The sequence below is a fragment of the Platalea leucorodia genome (assembly GCF_965183815.1).
Source record: "Platalea leucorodia genome assembly, chromosome: 26".
Classification (NCBI taxonomy): Eukaryota; Metazoa; Chordata; class Aves; order Pelecaniformes; family Threskiornithidae; genus Platalea; species Platalea leucorodia.
In genome coordinates this window covers 640,124-658,803 of record NC_138848.1, presented here as the reverse complement: position 1 = coordinate 658,803, position 18,680 = coordinate 640,124, and the positions used below count along the sequence as shown (strand labels likewise).

The 18,680-nt window shown below is 69.2% G+C and overlaps 1 protein-coding gene across 1 annotated transcript in view; it reads left to right on the top strand.

Annotated features, from left to right (window-relative positions):
• RYR1 (ryanodine receptor 1) overlaps positions 1–18,680 on the top strand; it is a gene marked incomplete at its 3' end in the record, with an annotated part of 75,343 nt that overhangs the window by 17,024 nt on the left and 39,639 nt on the right. Inside the window, 21 exon segments of the mRNA XM_082333490.1 lie at positions 505–697; positions 2,522–2,741; positions 3,614–3,718; positions 4,149–4,252; positions 5,025–5,108; positions 6,178–6,337; positions 7,480–7,627; positions 8,764–8,969; positions 9,683–9,857; positions 9,932–10,140; positions 11,410–11,786; positions 11,894–11,923; positions 11,925–12,021; positions 13,078–13,238; positions 13,890–14,055; positions 14,180–14,266; positions 14,847–15,073; positions 15,829–16,651; positions 16,913–17,113; positions 17,517–17,628; positions 17,883–18,026. Coding sequence (XP_082189616.1) covers positions 505–697; positions 2,522–2,741; positions 3,614–3,718; positions 4,149–4,252; positions 5,025–5,108; positions 6,178–6,337; positions 7,480–7,627; positions 8,764–8,969; positions 9,683–9,857; positions 9,932–10,140; positions 11,410–11,786; positions 11,894–11,923; positions 11,925–12,021; positions 13,078–13,238; positions 13,890–14,055; positions 14,180–14,266; positions 14,847–15,073; positions 15,829–16,651; positions 16,913–17,113; positions 17,517–17,628; positions 17,883–18,026 — 4,029 coding nt within the window.

The following is an 18,680-nucleotide window of genomic DNA, read 5'->3' as shown; positions in this document are numbered from 1 at the left end:
GTCCCCCTGTCCCCCGACGCGTCCCCAGGGCCACGGCGTGTCCCCCAACATGTCCTCCTGTCCCCCGATGTGTCCCCAGGGCCATGGCATGTCCCCCAACGTGTCCCCCTGTCCCCCGACGCGTCCCCAGGGCCACGGCGTGTCCCCCAACACGTCCCCCTGTCCCCCGACGCGTCCCCAGGGCCACGGCGTGTCCCCCAACACGTCCCCCTGCCCCCCGACGCATCCCCAGGGCCACGGTGCGTCCCCCAACGTGTCCCCCAACACGTCCCCCTGTCCCCTGACGTGTCCCCAGGGCCACGGCGCGTCCCCCAACGTGTCCCCCAACACATCCCCCTGTCCCCCGACGCGTCCCCAGGGCCACGGCGCGTCCCCCAACACGTCCCCAGCGCCACGGCACACGCCCCAGCGCGTCCCCCGGCGCCGTGGCCCGCGGCACGTCCCCCGGTGCGCGTCCCCCATCGGTGCCCCGGCGTGACCCCGGCGCCCCGGCGTGTCCCGCAGGCGGGGTGGCACGGCCGGTGGCCTCGCCGCAGCGGCGGGCGCTGGGGGCCGGGGACGTGGTCAGCTGCTGCCTGGACCTGGGGGTGCCCAGCGCCTCTTTCCGCATCAACGGCTGCCCCGTCCAGGGCGTCCTCGAGAGCTTCAACCTCGACACCCTCTTCTCCCCCGTCGCCAGCTTCTCCGCCGGCGTCAAGTGAGGCTGGGGGGGACCCCGGGGGTGCCCCGAGTCCCCCCACCCCGGGGGGATGGGGCGGGGGGTGCCGAGGGGCCCCGGGGGTCTGCGGTCCTCTGCTTGCTGGGGGGGCTGGAGGAATTCTGGGGGGATGCTGGGGGGCTGAGAGGGTCCTGTCGGGATGCTGGGGGGGCTGGAGGGATTCTGGGGGGATGTTGGGGTCTGGGGGGGAGTTCAGGGGTGCTCGGGGGGCTGGAGGGGGTCTGGGGGGATGCTGGGGGGTCTGGAGGGATGCTGGGGGGCTGAGAGGGTCCTGGGGGGATGCTGGGGGGTCTGGAGGGATTCTGGGGGGATGTTGGGGGGCTGGGGGGGATGCTGGGAGGCTGGGGGGATTCTGGGGGGATGCTGAGGGGTCTGGAGGGATTCTGGGGGGCTGAGAGGGTCCTGGGGGGATGCTGGGGGGTCTGGAGGGATTCTGGGGGGATGTTGGGGTCTGGGGGGGGGGTTCAGGGGTTCTGGGGAGGTGCTTGGGGGGCTGAAGGGGGTCTGGGGGGATGTTGGGGGGTCTGGAGGGATGCTGGGGGGCTGAGAGGGTCCTGTCGGGATGCTGGGGGGCTGGAGGGATTCTGGGGGGATGTTGGGGGGCTGGGGGGGGATGCTGGGAGGCTGGGGGGATTCTGGGGGGATGCTGGGGGGCTGGGGGGTCTGGAGGGATTCTGGGGGGCTGAGAGGGTCCTGGGGGGATGCTGGGGGGTCTGGAGGGATTCTGGGGGGATGTTGGGGTCTGGGGGGGGGGGGGGGTCAGGGGTTCTGGGGGAGTGCTTGGGGGGATGTTGGGGGGTCTGGAGGGATGCTGGGGGGCTGAGAGGGTCCTGTCGGGATGCTGGGGGGCTGGAGGGATTCTGGGGGGATGTTGGGGGGCTGGGGGGGGATGCTGGGGGGCTGGGGGGATTCTGGGGGGATGCTGGGGTCTGGGGGGGGGGGTCAGGGGTTCTGGGGGAGTGCTCGGGGGGCTGGAGGGGGTCTGGAGGGATTCTGGGGGGATGTTGGGGGGCTGGGGGGATGCTGGGGGGTCTGGAGGGATTCTGGAGGGATGCTGGGGGGGCTGGAGGGATTCTGGGGGGATGTTGGGGTCTGGGGGGGGTTCAGGATTTCTGGGGGGGTGCTTGGGGGGCTGGAGGGGGTCTGGGGGGGTCTGGAGGGATTCTGGGGGGATGCTGGGGGGCTGGGGGGATGCTGGGGGGTCTGGAGGGATTCTGGGGGGATGTTGGGGGGGCTAGGGGGATGCTGGGGGGTCTGGAGGGATTCTGGGGGGATGCTGGGGGGTCTGGAGGGATGCTGGGGGGTTGGAGGGATTCTGGGGGGATGTTGGGGGGCTGAGAGGGTTCTGGGGGGATGTTGGGGGGTCTGGAGGGATTCTGGGGGGCTGAGAGCATCCTGGGGGGATGTTGGGGCGTCTGGAGGGATTCTGGGGGGCTGAGAGGGTTCTGGGGGGATGCTGGGGGGTCTGGAGGGATTCTGGGGGGCTGAGAGCATCCTGGGGGGATGCTGGGGGGGCTGGAGGGATTCTGGAGGGATTCGGGGGGGCTGAGAGCGTCCTGGGGGATGCTGGGGGGTCTGGAGAGGTTCTGGGGGGCTGGGAGCATTCTGGGGGGATACTGGGGGGGGTCTGGGGTGGATACTAGGGGGGTGCTGGGGGTCCCCAGGGACCTACAGTCCCCTGCTCGCTGGGGGATGCTGAGGGGGATGCTGGAGGGGTGCTGGGGGGCTGGGGGGCTGCTGGGGGGCCGCCATGAGCCTGGGGGTGCTGGCGGGGTGCCGACGCCGCCGTGCCCCCCCCCCCAGGCTGCGGTTCCTGCTGGGGGGCCGCCACGGGGAGTTCCAGTTCTTGCCCCCCCCCGGGTACTCGCCCTGCGCCGAGGCCCTGCTGCCCCGCGAGCGCCTGCGGCTGGAGCCCATCAAGGCGTACCGGGGCGAGGGGCCCCCCGGCACCCGCAGCCTCCTGGGGCCCACCCAGGCCCTGCCCCACACCGCCTTCACCCCCTGCCCCGTCGACACCCTCCAGGTGGGGGGGGGGGGCTTCCATGGGGGGGCTTGGGTGGAGGTTTGGGGGGCTTGGGTGGGGGTTTGGGTGTTTGGGGGGGCTTGGGTGGGGGCTTGGGGGGCTTGGGTGGAGATTTGGGGGGCTTGGGTGCTGGGGGGCTTGGGTGCTGGGGGGCTTGGGGGGAGATTTGGGGACTTGGGGGGAGATTTGGGGTGCTTGGGTGGGAGCTTGGGATGCTGGGAGGCTTGGGGTGCTGGGGGCTTGGGGGTGCTTGGGGGGAGATTTGGGTGCTGGGGGTCTTGGGGGGGCTTGGACGGGGGTGCTGGGGGGCTTGGGGGGAGATTTGGGTGCTGAGGGGTTTGGGGGGGCTTAGGGGGAGATTTGGGGTGCTTGGGTGGGGGGTTGGGTGCTGGGGGGGCTTGGGTGGAGATTTGGGGGGCTTGGGTGGGGGTTTGTGTGCTGGGAGGCTTGGGGTGCTGGGGGCTTGGGGGTGCTTGGGGGGAGATTTGGGTGCTGGGGGGCTTGGGTGGAGATTTGGGGGGCTTGGATGGGGGTTTGGGTGCTGAGGGGTTTGGGGGGGCTTGGATGGAGATTTGGGGTGCTTGGGTGGGTGTTTGGGTGCTGGGGGGCTTGGGTGGAGATTTGGGGTGCTTGGATGGGGGTTTGGGTGCTGAGGGGTTTGGGGGGGCTTGGATGGAGATTTGGGGTGCTTGGGTGGGTGTTTGGGTGCTGGGGGGCTTGGATGGAGATTTGGGGTGCTGGGGGGCTTGGATGGGGGTTTGGGGTGCTGGGAGATGGAGAGGGTTAGGGGTGCCCAGGCAGGAGTTTGGGGTGCGGGAGGCTGGGGGGATTTTGGGTGCTGGTTTTGGGGTGCCCACCCCCTGCCCCCCCAGATCGTGCTGCCCCCCCACCTGGAGCGCATCCGGGAGAAGCTGGCGGAGAACATCCACGAGCTCTGGGCCCTGACCCGCATCGAGCAGGGCTGGACCTACGGCCCCGTGAGTCCCCCCGGGGCCCCCCAGTACCCCCTGAGCCCCCCTGGGCTGCGGTGGGACCCCCTGAGCCCCCCTGGGCTGTGGTGGGACCCCCTGAGCATCCCCAACCCTCCTGGGACCCCCTGACCCCCCCTGGGCTGTGGTGGGAACCCCCCGAGCATCCCCAACCCTCCTGGGACCCCCTGAGCCCCCCTGGGGTGCACTGAGCCCCCCTGAGCCCCTCCAATCCCCCTGGGGTGCAGTGGGACCCCCTGAGCCCCCCTGGGGTGCAATGAACCCCCCTGAGACCCTTTGGGGTGCAGTGGGACCCCCCGAGCCCGCCCAAACCCCTGGAGTGCAGTGGGACCCCCCAGTGCCACAGCAGGGGCCCCCTCCCCATCCCTGCCGGGGTTTGGGGTCCCCCCGGGGGGTGCTGACCCCGTGGCCCCCCCAGATCCGGGACGACAACCAGCGGCTGCACCCCTGCCTGCTGAGCTTCCACAGCCTGCCCGAGCCCGAGCGCAGCTACAACCTCCAGATGTCGGGGGAGACCCTCAAGTGAGGGGGGCCGGGGGCTGCGGAGCGGAGCTGGGGCTGGGTTTTGGGGTGTCCCCCCCCGCCATGGCCCTCCAGACTGGGCTGGGGCTGGGTTTTGGGGTCCCTCCCCTTGTCATGGCCCTCCAGACTGGGCTGGGGCTGGGTTTTGGGGTCCTTTCCCTTGCAATGGCCCTCCAGACTGGGCTGGGGCTGGGTTTTGGGGTCCCCCCCCTTGCAATGGCCCTCCAGACTGGGCTGGGGCTGGGTTTTGGGGTCCCCTCCCTTGCCATGTTCCCCCAAACTGGGCTGGGTTTTGGGGTCCCCCCCCTTGCCATGCCCCCCCCCAGACCTGTCTGTGTTGGGGTCTGAGGTCCCCCCCCAATGTCTTGTCCCCCCAAACCGGGCTGGGGCTGGGTTTTGGGGTCCCCCTTCTTGCCATGTTCCCCCAAACTGGGCTGGGGTTGGGTTTGGGGTCCCCTCCCTTACACTGTGCCCCCTGGATGTGGCTGGGTTTTGGGGTCCCCCCATGTTGTGCTCCTTGGATGTGGCTGAGTTTGGGGCTGGGTTTTGGGGTCCCCCTCACCCTACACCCCTCCAGGTGGGGCTGGGTTTTGGGGTCCCCCCCATGCTGTGCCCCCCCAGGAGGGGCTGGGGGCTGGGTTTTGGGGTCCCCCTGTGCTGTGCCCCCCCAGGAGGGGCTGGGGGCTGGCTTTTGGGTTCCCCCCCATGCTGTGCCCCCCCAGGGGGGGCTGGGGGCTGGGTTTTGGGGTCCCCCTCACCCCGTGCCCCCCAGGACCCTGCTGGCGCTGGGCTGCCACGTGGGCATGGCCGACGAGAAAGCGGAGGAGAACCTCAAAAAGATCAAACTCCCCAAAACGTGGGTGTGGGGGGGCCCCTAAAGCCGCTGGGGCTGGGGCTGGGGGGGTCCCAGTTTGGGGGAGCGGGGCTGTTACTGGTTTGAGGGGGGGATTTGGGGGTCTTTGTCAGGGGGTTGATGGGTTGGGGGGTCCCTGGTTGGGGGTTCTGCAACTTGGGGGTCTCAGCTGGGGGTCCCAGTTAGGGGTTCCCAGGGTTGGGGTCCTTGGTTGGCAGGGGTCCCAGTTTGGGGTCTCTGGGGTTCCCAGTTTGGGGGTCTCTGGAGGGGAGGGTCTCTGGAGGGGGGTCCCAGTTTGGGGGTATCTCTGGAAGGGGTTCCCAGTTTGGGGGTCCCAGTTTGGGGGGTTCCCAGTTTAGGGGTCCCAGTTTGGGGTTCTCCGGAGGGGGGGTCTCTGGAGGGGGTTCCCCATTTGGGGGTATCTCTGGAAGGGGTTCCCAGTTTGGGGGTTCCAATTTGTGGGTCTCTGGAGGGGCGTCCCAGTTCAGGGGGTTCCCAGTTTAGGGGTCTCAGTTTGGGTTTCTCCGGAGGGGGGGGTCTCTGGAGGGGGTTCCCCATTTGGGGGTATCTTTAGGAGGGGTTCCCAGTTTGGGGGTCCCAGTTTGGGGTTCTCTGGAGGGGAGGGTCTCTGGAGGGGGATCCCGGTTTGGGGGGTTCCCAGTTTGGGGTTCTCCGGAGGGGGGGATGTCTGGAGGGGGTTCCCCATTTGGGGGTATCTCTGGAAGGGGTTCCCAGTTTGGGGGTCCCAGTTTGGGGGTTCCAATTTGTGGGTCTCTGGAGGGGCGTCCCAGTTTAGGGGGTTCCCAGTTTAGGGGTCTCAGTTTGGGGTTCTCTGGGGAGGGGTGTCTCTGGAGGGGGGTCCCAGTTTAGGGGTCCCAGTTTGGGGCTCTCCGGAGGGGGGGGTCTCTGGAGGGGGTTCCCCATTTGGGGGTATCTCTGGGAGGGGTTCCCAGTTTGGGGTCCCAGTTTGGAGGTATCTCTGGGAGGGGTTCCCAGTTTGGGGGTCCCAGTTTGGGGTCTCTGGAGGGGGTCCCGGTTTGGGGTGCCAGCGGGGCTGCGGCGTGCCCCCCAGGTACACCATGTCCAACGGGTACAAGCCGGCGCCGCTGGACCTGGCCCACGTCAAGCTGACGCCGGCGCAGCTGACGCTGGTCGACCGCCTGGCCGAGAACGGGCACAACGTCTGGGCCCGCGACCGCGTCCAGCAGGGCTGGACCTACAGCACCCTCCAGGTGGGACCCCCGGCCCCGCGCGGGTCCCCGCGTCCCCGTGCCCGCCTCTCCCCGTCCTCGTGGTTGAGGTTCCTCTGCGTCCCCCGTCCCCCCCCGTGTCCCTGTGCCCGTGGGCGCTCTGCGTCCCCTCGTCCCCGTGGTCAGGGCTGTGGGTGTCTTCTTGTCCCCGTGCCCCCAGTGGTGGCGTCCCCATGTCCCCAGTGGTGGCATCCCCATGCCCATGGTGGTGTCCCCGTGCCCATGACAGCGCCCCTGTGCCCATGGTGGCAGCGTCCCCATGTCCCCATGTCCCCATGCCCGTGGTGGTGTCCCCATGCCCATGGTGGTGTCCCCGTGCCCATGACAGCCCCCCTGTGCCCATGGTGGCAGCGTCCCCATGTCCCCATGCCCGTGGTGGTGTCCCCATGCCCATGGTGGTGTCCCCGTGCCCATGACAGCCCCCCTGTGCCCATGGTGGCAGCGTCCCCATGTCCCCATGCCCGTGGTGGTGTCCCCATGCCCATGGTGGTGTCCCCGTGCCCATGACAGCCCCCCTGTGCCCATGGTGGCAGCGTCCCCATGTCCCCATGCCCGTGGTGGTGTCCCCATGCCCATGGTGGTGTCCCCGTGCCCATGGCAGTGCCCTTATGCCCATGGTGGCGATGTCTCTCTGTCCCTGTGCCCATGGTGGTGGTGTCCCCATGCCCCTGTGCCCATGGTGGTGTCCCCATGGCCACGGTGGTGTCCCCATGCCCATGGCAGCGCCCCGGTGCCCATGGTGGCGGTGTTCCTCTGTCCCCATGCCCATGGCGGTGTCCCTGTGCCCATGGTGGTGTCCCCATGCCCATGGCGGTGCCCCTGTGCCCATGGTGGCGGCGTCCCCATGTCCCCATGCCCATGGTGGTGTCCCCGTGCCCATGGCGATGTCCTGATGCCCACGGTGGCGGTGTCCCCATGTCCCCCTGCCTATGGTGGTGTCCCCATGCCCACGGTGATGGTGTCCCCGTGTCCCCATGCCCATGGCAGTGCCCTCATGCCTACAGTGGTGGTGTCCCCATGCCCATGGCAGTGTCCCCATGCCCACGGTGACAGTGTCCCCGTGTCCCCATGCCCATGGTGGTGGTGTCCCCATGCCGACGGTGGCGGTGTCCCCGTGTCCCCAGGACATCAAGAACAAGCGGAACCCGCGGCTGGTGCCCTACAACCTCCTGGACGAGCGCACCAAGAGGACCAACCGGGAGAGCCTGTGCCAGGCCGTGCGCACCCTGCTCGGCTACGGCTACAACATCGAGCCCCCCGACCAGGAGAGCCGTGAGCGCGGGGCCGGGGGGGCGCAGGCTGCCCTTGGGGGGACAGGGTGGGCGCAGGGTGCCCTTGGGGGGCACAGGGTTCCATTTTGGGGGTGCAGGGAGGAGGCAGGGTGCCCTTTGGGGGGGCCAGGAGGGGACAGGGTGCTCCTTGGGGGTGCAGGGTTCCATTTTGGGGGTGCAGGGAGGAGGCAGGGTGCCCTTTGGGGGTGCAGGGAGGATGTTAGGGGGTGCAGGGTGCTGTTTGGGGGTGCAGGGAGGATGTTAGGGGATGTAGGGTGCTGTTTAGGGGTGCAGGGAGGATGCAGGGCTCCATTTTGGGGGTGCTGGGCTCCATTTTGGGGGTGCAGGGAGGATGCAGGGTGCTGTTTGGGGGTGCAGGGAGGGTGCAGGGTGCCCTTTGGGGGTGCAGGGTGCTCTTCAGAGGTGCAGGGAGGATGCAGCGTGCTGTTTTGGGGTGCAGAGAGGATGCAGAGCACGGTTTGAGGATGCAGGGTGCTGTTTGGGGGTGCAGGGAGAATGCAGGGTGCCGTTTTGGGGCGCAGACAGAGTGTAGGGTGCTGTTTGAGGATGCAGGTACCATTCAAGGGTGCAGGGAGGATGCAGGGTGCCCTTTGGGGGTGCAGGGTGCCCTTTGGGGGTGCAGGGAGGATGCAGGGTGCTGTTTGGGGGTGCAGGGGAGAATGCAGGATGCAGTTTGAGGATGCAGGGTGCAATTAAGGGGGTGCAGGGTTCCATTCTGGGGGTGCAGGGAGCATGCAGGGTGCTGTTTGGGGGTGCAGCGTGCTGTTTGGGGGTGCAGGGGAGAATGCAAGATGCAGTTTGAGGATGCAGGGTGCAATTAAGGGGTGCAGGGCTCCATTTTGGGGGTGCAGGGAGGATGCAGGGTGCTGTTTGGGGTTGCAGGGAGGATGCAGGGTGCCCTTTGGGGGTGCAGGGTTCCATTTTGGGGGTGCAGGGAGGACGCAGGATGCAGTTTGAGGATGCAGGGTGCAATTAAGGGGTGCAGGGCTCCATTTTTGGGGGCGCAGGGAGGATGCAGGGTGCTGTTTGGGGTTGCAGGGAGGATGTTAGGGGGTGTAGGGTGCTGTTTGAGGGTGCAGGGTGCCGTGGGGGTGCCGACACCCTGTGCCCCCCCAGCCGCCCAGGGGGTGCCGCGGGGCCGGGGGGACAAATCCCGCATCTTCCGGGCGGAGCGCAGCTACGCGGTGCGGGCCGGCAAGTGGTACTTCGAGTTCGAGGCCGTCACCACCGGGGAGATGCGGGTGGGCTGGGCGCGCCCCAACCTGCGCCCCGACGCCGAGCTGGGCGCCGACGACCTCGCCTACGTCTTCAACGGGCACCGGGTGAGACCCCGTTCCCCCCCGGGACCCCCAGGACCCCCATACTCCCCCCCAGGACCCTCATATTCTTCCCCGGGACCCCCAGACCCCCCTGGGACCCCCATTGCCCCCCAGGCCCCCTAGGAGCCCTGAGCCCCTCCCAGGGCCCCCCATACTCCCCTGGGACCCCCCTGGGACCCTCTTAGCCCCCCTGAGACCCCCTTAGCTCCCTCGGGACCCCCATAGCCCCCTGGGAGCTGCATACAACCCCCCAGGACCGCCCTACTCCCCTGGGACCCCCGTAGCCCCCCCCCCCCCCCAGGACCCCCAGAGCCCGCTGGGACCCCCAGAGCCCCTGATACCCCAGGCCCCCTCCGGTCGCCAAATGCCACCCGTGCCCCTGGGACCCCCTGGGTCCCCCATTGTCCCAGGTCCCCCCTGGTCCCCCCAGGTCCCCAAATGCCACCAGTGCCCCAAGTCCCCTGGGTCCCCCATTGCCCTTGATGCCCCTGGTCCCCCTTGGTCCCCAAGTGCCCCCTCTGCCCCAGAGCCCCTGGGTCCCCCATTGCCCCTGTCCCCCCTGGGTTCCCCATCACCCCAGGTCCCCTGGGTCCCCCGTTGCCCTTGATGCCCCTGGTCCCCCTTGGTCCCCAAATGCCCCCGCTGCCCCGGGACCCCTCGGTCCTCCGTTGCCCCCGGGTCCCCCCCGACCCCCCACGCCGTGTCCCCCTCCCCAGGCGCAGCGCTGGCACGTGGGCAGCGAGCCCTTCGGCCGGACCTGGCAAGCGGGGGACGTGGTGGGCTGCATGATCGACCTGACCGAGAGCCACATCACCTTCACCCTCAACGGCGAGGTCCTCATCAGCGACGCCGGCTCCGAGCTGGCCTTCAAGGACTTCGACGTGGGCGAGGGTGAGACGGGGCGGGACGGGGGGTCCGGGGGAGCGCGGGGGGCTCCGGGCGCTGACCCCCGCCTCCCGCCGCAGGCTTCGTGCCGGTGTGCAGCCTGGGGCTGGAGCAGGAGGGGCGGCTGAACCTGGGGCAGGAGGTGGGCAGCCTGCGGTTCTTCAGCATCTGCGGGCTGCAGGAGGGCTACGAGCCCTTCGCCATCAACATGAAGCGCCCCATCACCCTCTGGTTCAGCAAGAGCCTCCCCCAGTTCGTCCCAGTGCCCCCCGACCACCCCCAGCTGGAGGTCAGGGAATGGGGGGGGGCTTGCGTGGGGTGGGGTGGGCCGCGGGGGCAGGGACTCCCCCGGGCATGAGGGTCCCTGGGGATGGGTGCTGCACGGTGCCGGGGGGGGTCCTCCGATGAGGGGTGGTCCCTGAGGGTCCCCAGGGCTGGGTGATGCAGGGTCCCTGGGGGCACGGGGTCCCTGAGGGTCCACGAGGGTCCCCAGGGCTGGGTGGTGCTTGGTGGCAGGGGTCCCTGGGTGCAGGGGGTCCCGGAGGGTCCCCAGGGCTGGGTGATGGAGGGTCCCTGGGTGCAGGGGGTCCCGGAGGGTCCCCAGGGCTGGGTGGTGCTTGGTGGCAGGGGTCCCTGGGTGCAAGGGGGCCCGGGGGGTCCGAGGGCTGGGTGATGGAGGGTCCCTGGGTGCAGGGGGTCCTGGAGGGTCCCCAGGGCTGGGTGATGCAGGGTCCCTGGGTGCAGGGGGTCCCCGAGGGTCCCCAGGGCTGGGTGATGCAGGGTCCCTGGGTGCAGGGGGTCCCGGAGGGTCCCCGAGGGTCCCCAGGGCTGGGTGGTGCTTGGTGGCAGGGGTCCCTGGGTGCAGGGGGTCCCGGAGGGTCCCCAGGTCTGGGTGATGGAGGGTCCCTCGGTGCAGGGGGTCCACGAGGGTCCCCAGGGCTGGGTGGTGCTTGGTGGCAGGGGTCCCTGGGTGCAGGGGGGCCCCGAGGGTCCCCAGGGCTGGGTGATGCATGGTGCTGTGGGGTCCCCGGGGCCAGGTGATGCACAGTGTCGGGGTCCCCAGGGCTGGGTGATGCACATCCCTGCAGGGTCCCAGGGCATAAGGGGTCCCTGGGTGCAGGGGGTCCCCGAGGGTCCCCAGGGCTGGGTGATGCAGGGTCCCTGGGTGCAGGGGGTCCCCGAGGGTCCCCAGGGCTGGGTGATGCATGGTGCGGTGGGGTCCCCGGGGCCAGGTGATGCACAGTGTCGGGGTCCCCAGGGCTGGGTGATGCACATCCCTGCAGGGTCCCAGGGCATAAGGGGTCCCTGGGTGTCCCCAAGGTATGTCCTTGTGGGGGTCCCCAGTACCTGAGGGTCCCCATGATGGGGCGATGCCCGTCTCGAAGGGGTCCCTGGTCCCTACAATGGGGTAACGCCCATCCCCGAGGGGTCCCCAGTCCCAATGGGGTCCCCAGTCCCTCTGGGTCCCCACCCCGGGAGGACGCCCATCACCCTGGGGTCCCCGGGCGCAGCCCCCCATGCCCCGGCCGTGACGCCTCCCCGGGGGGGGTCCCCGCAGGTGACGCGGATGGACGGGACGGTGGAGACGCCGCCGTGCCTGCGGCTGGCCCGCCGTGCCCCCGGCTCCCCGGCCGCCTCGCCCGAGCTCCTCTTCCTCCGCCTCAGCCTCCCCGTCCAGTTCCATCCCCGCTTCCGCTGCACCCCCGGGGCCACCCCCCTGCCCCAGGCCCCCCCCGAGCCCCCCGACGATGCCGGCCTCGAACCCCTCTCCGAATTCGAGCGCCTGCGTCGCTCGGCCGGGCCCCGGCACCCCGAGGGCGAGGGTGAGGGTGAGAAGGGGCCCGGGGGGGGTCCCGCCACCCCAGCCCCCCGGGACCAGCCCCGCGCCGAGAACGAGAAGGATGCGACCACTGAGAAGGGCAAGACCCGGAGGGGGTGAGCAGGGACCCCACGGCGGGGTTTTGGGGGGCATGGCCCCAGGGGGGTCCTGGGGGGTACGGCCATGGGGTGAGCAGGGCCCCTCGCCCCACTGTGCCCCCCAGGTTCCTGTTCAAGGCCAGGAAGACGCCCTTCGCGCCCCCCCCCCGCAGTCCCCACTGTCCCCCGCCTCGAGGAGGACGTGGTCCCCGACGAGCGTGACGACCCCGAGGTCATCATGAACACCACCACGGTAGGTGGGGGGTGGCCCCCCCAAAACCCCCATCCCGCTGTCCCCGTCCCTTGGTTTGGCACCCTGACACCCATCCCAGCACCCCCATCCCACCCGTGCCCCGCTGTCCCCATCCCCGTGGTCCCCATCCCTGCATCCCTGTCCCCCCCATCCCTGCATCCCTGTCCCCATCCTGTCCCCCATCCCTGCATCCGTGTCTCCATCCCCGTCCCCCATCTCATTCCCCATCCCTGCATCCCCTAACTCCATTCCTGCATTCCCCATCCCTGCATCCCCTAACTCCATTCCTGCATTCCCCATCCCTGCATCCCTGTCTGCATCCCTGCATCCCTGTCCCCATTGTGTCCCCCATCTCTGCATCCCCATTCCTGCATCCTCATCCTGTCTTCCATCCCTGCATCCCTGTCCCCATCCTGTCCCCATCCCTGCATCCCCATTCTGTCCCCCATTCCCCCATCCCTGTCTTCCATCCCTGCATCCTCATCCTGTCTTCCATCCCTGCATCCTCATCCTGTCTTCCATCCCTGCATCCTCATCCTGTCTTCCATCCCTGCATCCTCATCCTGTCCCCCATTCCCCCATCCCTGCATCCCCATCCCTGCATCCCCATCCCTGCATCCCCATCCTGTCTTCCATCCCTGCATCCCTGTCTTCCATCCCTGCATCCCTGTCCCTATCCCTGCATCCCCATCCTGTCCCCCATTCCTCCATCCCTGCATCCCTGTCCCTATCCCTGCATCCCCATCCTGTCCCCCATTCCTCCATCCCTGCATCCCTGTCCCTATCCCTGCATCCCCATCCTGTCCCCCATTCCTCCATCCTTGCATCCCTGTCCCTATCCCTGCATCCCCATCCTGTCCCCCATTCCTCCATCCCTGCATCCCTGTCCCTATCCCTGCATCCCCATCCTGTCCCCCATTCCTCCATCCCTGTCCTCATTTCTGTCCCCTGCGCCTGCATCCCTGTCTCTGTCCCCCATCCCTGCATCCCTGTCCCCATCCCCGCGCCCCAGGGCCCCCCGGCCCCCCCTGACCTCTCCCCCCCCCCCCCCCCCAGTACTACTACTCGGTGCGGATCTTCGCGGGGCAGGAGCCCTCCAGCGTCTGGGTGGGCTGGGTGACCCCCGACTTCCACCAGCACGACCCCGCCTTCGACCTCTCCCGCGTCCGCACCGTCACCGTCACCATGGGCGATGACAAGGGCAACGTGCACGACAGGTACCGCGGGGGGGTGGCAGCGACGGGGATCCCCAAAGCGGGAGCCCGAAACTGGGATACCTGGGGGGTGATGGGGAAGGGGTCCGGGACCCCGGGGGGTGATGGGGAAGGGGTCCGGGACCCCGGGGGTCCCTTGGGGGGCGATGGGGAAGGGGTCTGGGACCTGGGGGGCGATGGGGAAGGGGTCTGGGACCCGGGGGACGATGGGGAAGGGGTCTGGGACCCAGGGTCCCTTGGGGGGCGATGGGGAAGGGGTCTGGGACCTGGGGGTTCCTTGGGGGGGCGATGGGGAAGGGGTTCAGGACCCGGGGTCCCTTGGGGGGCGATGGGGAAGGGGTCTGGGACCTGGGGGGTGATGGGGAAGGGGTTCAGGACCCGGAGTCCCTTGGGGGGCAATGGGTCTGGGACCCCGGGGGGCGATGGGGAAGGGGTCTGGGACCCCGGGGGGCGATGGGGAAAGGGTTCAGGACCCGGGGTCTCTTGGGGGGATGATGGGGAAGGGGTCTGGGACCCGGGGGGTGATGGGGAAGGGGTCTGGGACCCGGGGGTCCCTTGGGGGGACGATGGGGAAGGGGTCTGGGACCCGGGGGTCCCTTGGGGGGCGATGGGGAAGGTTGCCCCCGCCCCAGCACCCCCCTTTCCCTCCCGCAGCATCAAGCGGAGCAACTGCTACATGGTGTGGGGGGGGGAGTTCGCCAGCACCACGCAGCAGGCGCGGGTCAGCCACACCGACCTGGTCATCGGCTGCTTGGTGGACCTGGCCACTGGCCTCATGACCTTCACCGCCAACGGCAAGGAGATCAACACCTTCTTCCAGGTGGGACAACCCCCTCCACCCCCCTCCTTGAACCCCCATGACCCCCGCGAGGGCTGGGGGGTCCTGTCCCCATCCTGGGGGCTCGGCAAATCCATCCCTGGTCTCAGCGGCTTTGTCTGTGCAGGTGGAACCCAACACCAAGCTCTTCCCGGCCGTCTTCGCCCTCCCCACCAGCCAGAACGTCATCCAGTTTGAGTTGGGCAAGCTCAAGGTGATGCCTGGGTCCCCCCACGTCGCTCTTGGGGGAGGCAGTAGGGTCTATGGGGAGACAATGGGGTCTCCAGGGTGGACCAAGGGGCAGCTGGACCCCTGGGGGTGCTGGGGCTCCTTGGGTCTATAGGATAGACCAAGGGGAACTGGGACCACTGGGGAGGTAGGGATGTCTATGGAGGGTTCTGGGGTCTACAGGATGGACCAAGGGGAACCTGGACCGCTGGGGGTGATGGTGATCTACAGGGGGGTCTTGGGGTCTACAGGATAGACCAAGGGGAACCTGGACCCCTGGGGGTGATGGTGATCTACGGGGGGGTCTTGGGGTCTATTGGATGGACCAAGGGGAACCTGGACCCCTGGGGGTGGGGGTGATCTACAGGGGGGTCTTGGGGTCTACAGGATGGACCAAGGGGAACCTGGACCCCTGGGGGTGGTGGTGGTCTATGGAGGGTCCTTGGGGTCAATAGGGTGGACCAAGGGGAACCTGGACCCCTGGGGGTGGTGGGGGTCTCTGGGGGGACAGCAGGCATCCCGGCCACCTGGGTCCCCCCCATCTCACGCCCCCCATGTCCCCACAGAACATCATGCCCATCTCGGCCGCCATGTTCAGCAGCGAGCGGAAGAACCCGGAGCCGCAGTGCCCGCCACGGTTGGCCATCCAGCTCCTGACGCCCGTCACCTGGAGCCGCATGCCCAACGAGTTCCTGGCCGTGGAGACCAGCCGCCTGGGCGAGCGGCAGGGCTGGGTGGTGGAGTGCACCGAGCCCCTCGTCATGATGGCCCTCCACATCCCCGAGGAGAACAGGTCGGGGACCCCCGTCCCTCCCCTGGTGCCCCCGTCCCCACCCCGGGGACCCCAGCGTCCTGGTGTCCTGCCACCCAGGGGACCGAGGTGTCCTTCCCCTGGGAGACCCCGACGCCTTGCCCCAGGGGTCCCCAGCATTGCATCCCAGAGGACCCGCATGTCCTGCTCCCAGGGGACACCCATATGTCCTGCCCTGAGGGGACCCTGATGTTGTGTCCCATCTCCTGGGCACGCAGGGGTCCCATCCCCAGGGGATCTTGGTGTTGCACCCCCAGGGGACCCCGGGGTCCTGCCCCAGGAGACCCTAGATGTCCCATCCCTTAGGGACCCAAGTGTTGTACCCCCAAGGGACCCCAAGGACCCATCCCCAGGGAACACAGTCATCCCAGCCCCAGGAGACCCAGGGGTCCCATCCCCAGGAGACCTGGGTGTCGTGTCCCCAGGATCCCATCCCTGGGGGACCCAGGGGACCCGTCCCCAGGAGACCTGGGGACCCAGGGGTCCCATCCCCAGGGGACACAGGGGACCTGTCCCCAGGAGACCTGGGTGTCCCATCCCCAGGGCACCCCAGGGTCCCATCCCCAGGAGATCTGGGTGTCCCATCCCCAGGAGACCTAGGATACCTTGTCCCGAGGGTCCCATCCCCAGGGCACCCCAGGGTCCCTTCCCCAGGAGACCTGGGTGTCCTGTCCCCAGGGTCCCATCCCCGGAGGACCCAGGCGTCCCGTGCTGACCCCCGCGCGTCCCCCCCCCAGATGCATCGACATCATGGAGCTGTCGGAGCAGCTGGAGCTGCTGCGGTTCCAGTGGCACACGCTGAAGCTGTACTGCGCCGTCTGCGCCCTGGGGAACAACCGGGTGGCCCACGCGCTCTGCAGCCACGTCGACCAGGCGCAGCTCCTCTTCGCCATCGAGAGCCCTGAGCTGCCGGGGCCGCTGCGCGCCGGCTACTACGACCTGCTGCTGGCCATGCACCTCGACGCCGCCCAGCGCGCCCGCGCCTCCATGAGCGCCGAGTTCATCATCCCCATGACCGAAGCCACCAAGAGCATCACCCTCTTCCCCGACGGCGGGCGAGCGCCCGGACCCCCCGGTGTGGGTCCCAGCGCCTGTTTGCGACCCCAACCCCATTTCGCCGAGCCTTGTTTCGTCTTGGCGGCTGGCGGCGGGCGGGCGCTGCTCAGTCCTGGCATCCCCTTGGGGGCTTTGGGGGCTCGGGCCATCCGGATGCTGGCGGAGGCGGTGGCCGGGGGGGGACCCCACGCCCGGGACCCGGTGGGCGGCAGCGTGGAATTCCAGCTGGTGCCGGTGCTGAAGCTGGTGTCGGCGCTGCTGGCCGTGGGCGCGCTGGGGGACGAGGACGTGCGTCGCGTCCTCCGGATGATCGAGCCCAGGGTCTTTGGGGAGCCCCGGCGGAACGCCTCGGCCGACGGCGAGGAGGAGGAGGAGGAGGCGCGGAGGAAGGCCATCGAGGCGGGGGAGATGGAGGAGGAGGAGGAAGAGGAGAAGGAGGAGGAGGAGGAAGGGCTGGAGGAAGGGCTGCTGCAGATGAAGCTGCCTGAGTCGGTCAAGCTGCAGGTGAGGGGACCCTCCCCGGGGGGGTGTCACAGCCCCCGGTGGTCCAGGTCCCTGCCCCGGGGTGCCTGTCCCCATGTCCCCTCCCTGGGTGCAGCCACTGTCCCCATCCCCAGCTTCCATCCCCAGGGACTCCCCAAGCCGCACTGCCGGCTCCCCCATCATCGCAGGTGACGGCACCCCTGGGGTCCCCCCTTGTCCCCTGTCCCCCTGCTTTGGGGACCCGTGTCCCCCCCGCGTCCCCCACTGACGCCGCGGGCGCAGATGTGCAACCTGCTGCAGTACTTCTGCGAGCGGGAGCTGCAGCACCGCGTCGAGGCCATCGTCGCCTTCTCGGAGCGGCACGTGGAGCGGCTGCAGCGCGACCAACGCCGCCGCTACGGGCAGCTGATGCGGGCGCTCACCATGACGGCCGCCGAGACCGCCCGGCGCACCCGCGAGTTCCGCTCGCCGCCCCAGGAGCAGGTGGGGGACGGCTGCCGGAGCGGGGACACCCGTGGGGACGGCGTGCGTGGGAAACCGGGACGTGCACGGGGACGTGGGGACGTGCCACCGGCAGGGATGCGTATGGGAAACTGAGACGTGGACGTCAATGGGGAGCGGGGACCTGTGTGGGGACACCTGCGGGGACGGCCTCGAGGAGTGGGGACATGCGTGGGGACACCTGCGGGGACGTGCAGAGCGATGGGCGCGAGGATGGACGTGGGAAACGGTGCACGGGGACACGGGACGCGCATGGGGACGCCTGCAGGGACGTGCACGGGGAACGGGGACCTGCGTGGGGACACCCATGGGGACATCTGTGGGGTGACGGCTCTGGGATGGGTCCCACTGACCCCGGTGTCCCCCCGTGTGTCCCCCCCTTCAGATCAACATGCTGCTGCAGTACAAGGGGGGGGCGGACGAGGAGGAGTGCCCGGTGCCCGAGGACATCCGCGATGAGCTCCTCGACTTCCACAACGACCTGCTGGCACACTGCGGTGAGATGGGACCCCCCCAGGGGCACAGGGACCCCCCCTTGGCAACGGGGACCCCCCCATCCTGGTGGCGGGGGGACCTCCTATCCCAGGACCCACTGGGGACAAGGGGACACCCCCATCCCAGGGGCACAGGGACCCCCACCCAATGTATGGAGACCCCCACCCTCCTGGGGACACTGAGGGACCCCTAGGAGGATGGGACACCCCCTCCTTTGGGGACACGGGCCCCCCTGTGACCCCTGCGCCCCCCCCAGGCATCGAGCTGGCCGGCGAGGAGGAGGAGGAGGAGGAGGAGACGTCCCTGCGGCAGCGGCTGCTGGGGCTGGTGCAGAAGGTGGTGGGGCTCCGCGGGACGGCGGCGCAGGAGGAGACCCCCCCCGAGGAGCCCCCGGTGCCCAGTGAGGGGGGGACGGGGGGACGGGATGGGGTGGCCCCCGGGTGCCAACCGAGGTGTCCCCAGGTCATGGCCAGGCTGTCCCCAAGGCGGAGGTGGGCTCAGGCTGTGCCAAGTCATCCCCAAGTCACCACCAGTCTAGAGTTGTCCCCAAGGCATGGCTTGATTGTCCCCAAGGTGCCAACTGAGCTGTCCCCAAGGCATTGGCCAAGCTGTCCCTAAGGCACGGCTGAGCCATCGCCAACTGAGCTGTCCCCAAGGTGTTGGCCACGCTGTCCCCAAGGCATGGCCAAGCTGTCCCCAAGGCATGGTTGAGCCATCACCAACCAAGCTGTCCCCAAGGCATTGGCCAAGCTGTCCCTAAGGCACGGCTGAGCCATCGCCAACTGAGCTGTCCCCAAGGTGTTGGCCACGCTGTCCCCAAGGCATGGCCAAGCTGTCCCCAAGGCATGGTTGAGCCATCACCAACTGAGCTGTCCCCAAGGCGTTGGCCAAGCTGTCCCCAAGGCATGGTTGAGCCATCGCCAACTGAGCTGTCCCCAAGGCGTTGGCCACGCTGTCCCCAAGGCATGGCTGAGCCATCACCAACCAAGCTGTCCCCAAGGCATGGTTGAGCCATCGCCAACTGAGCTGTCCCCAAGGCGTTGTCCAAGCTGTC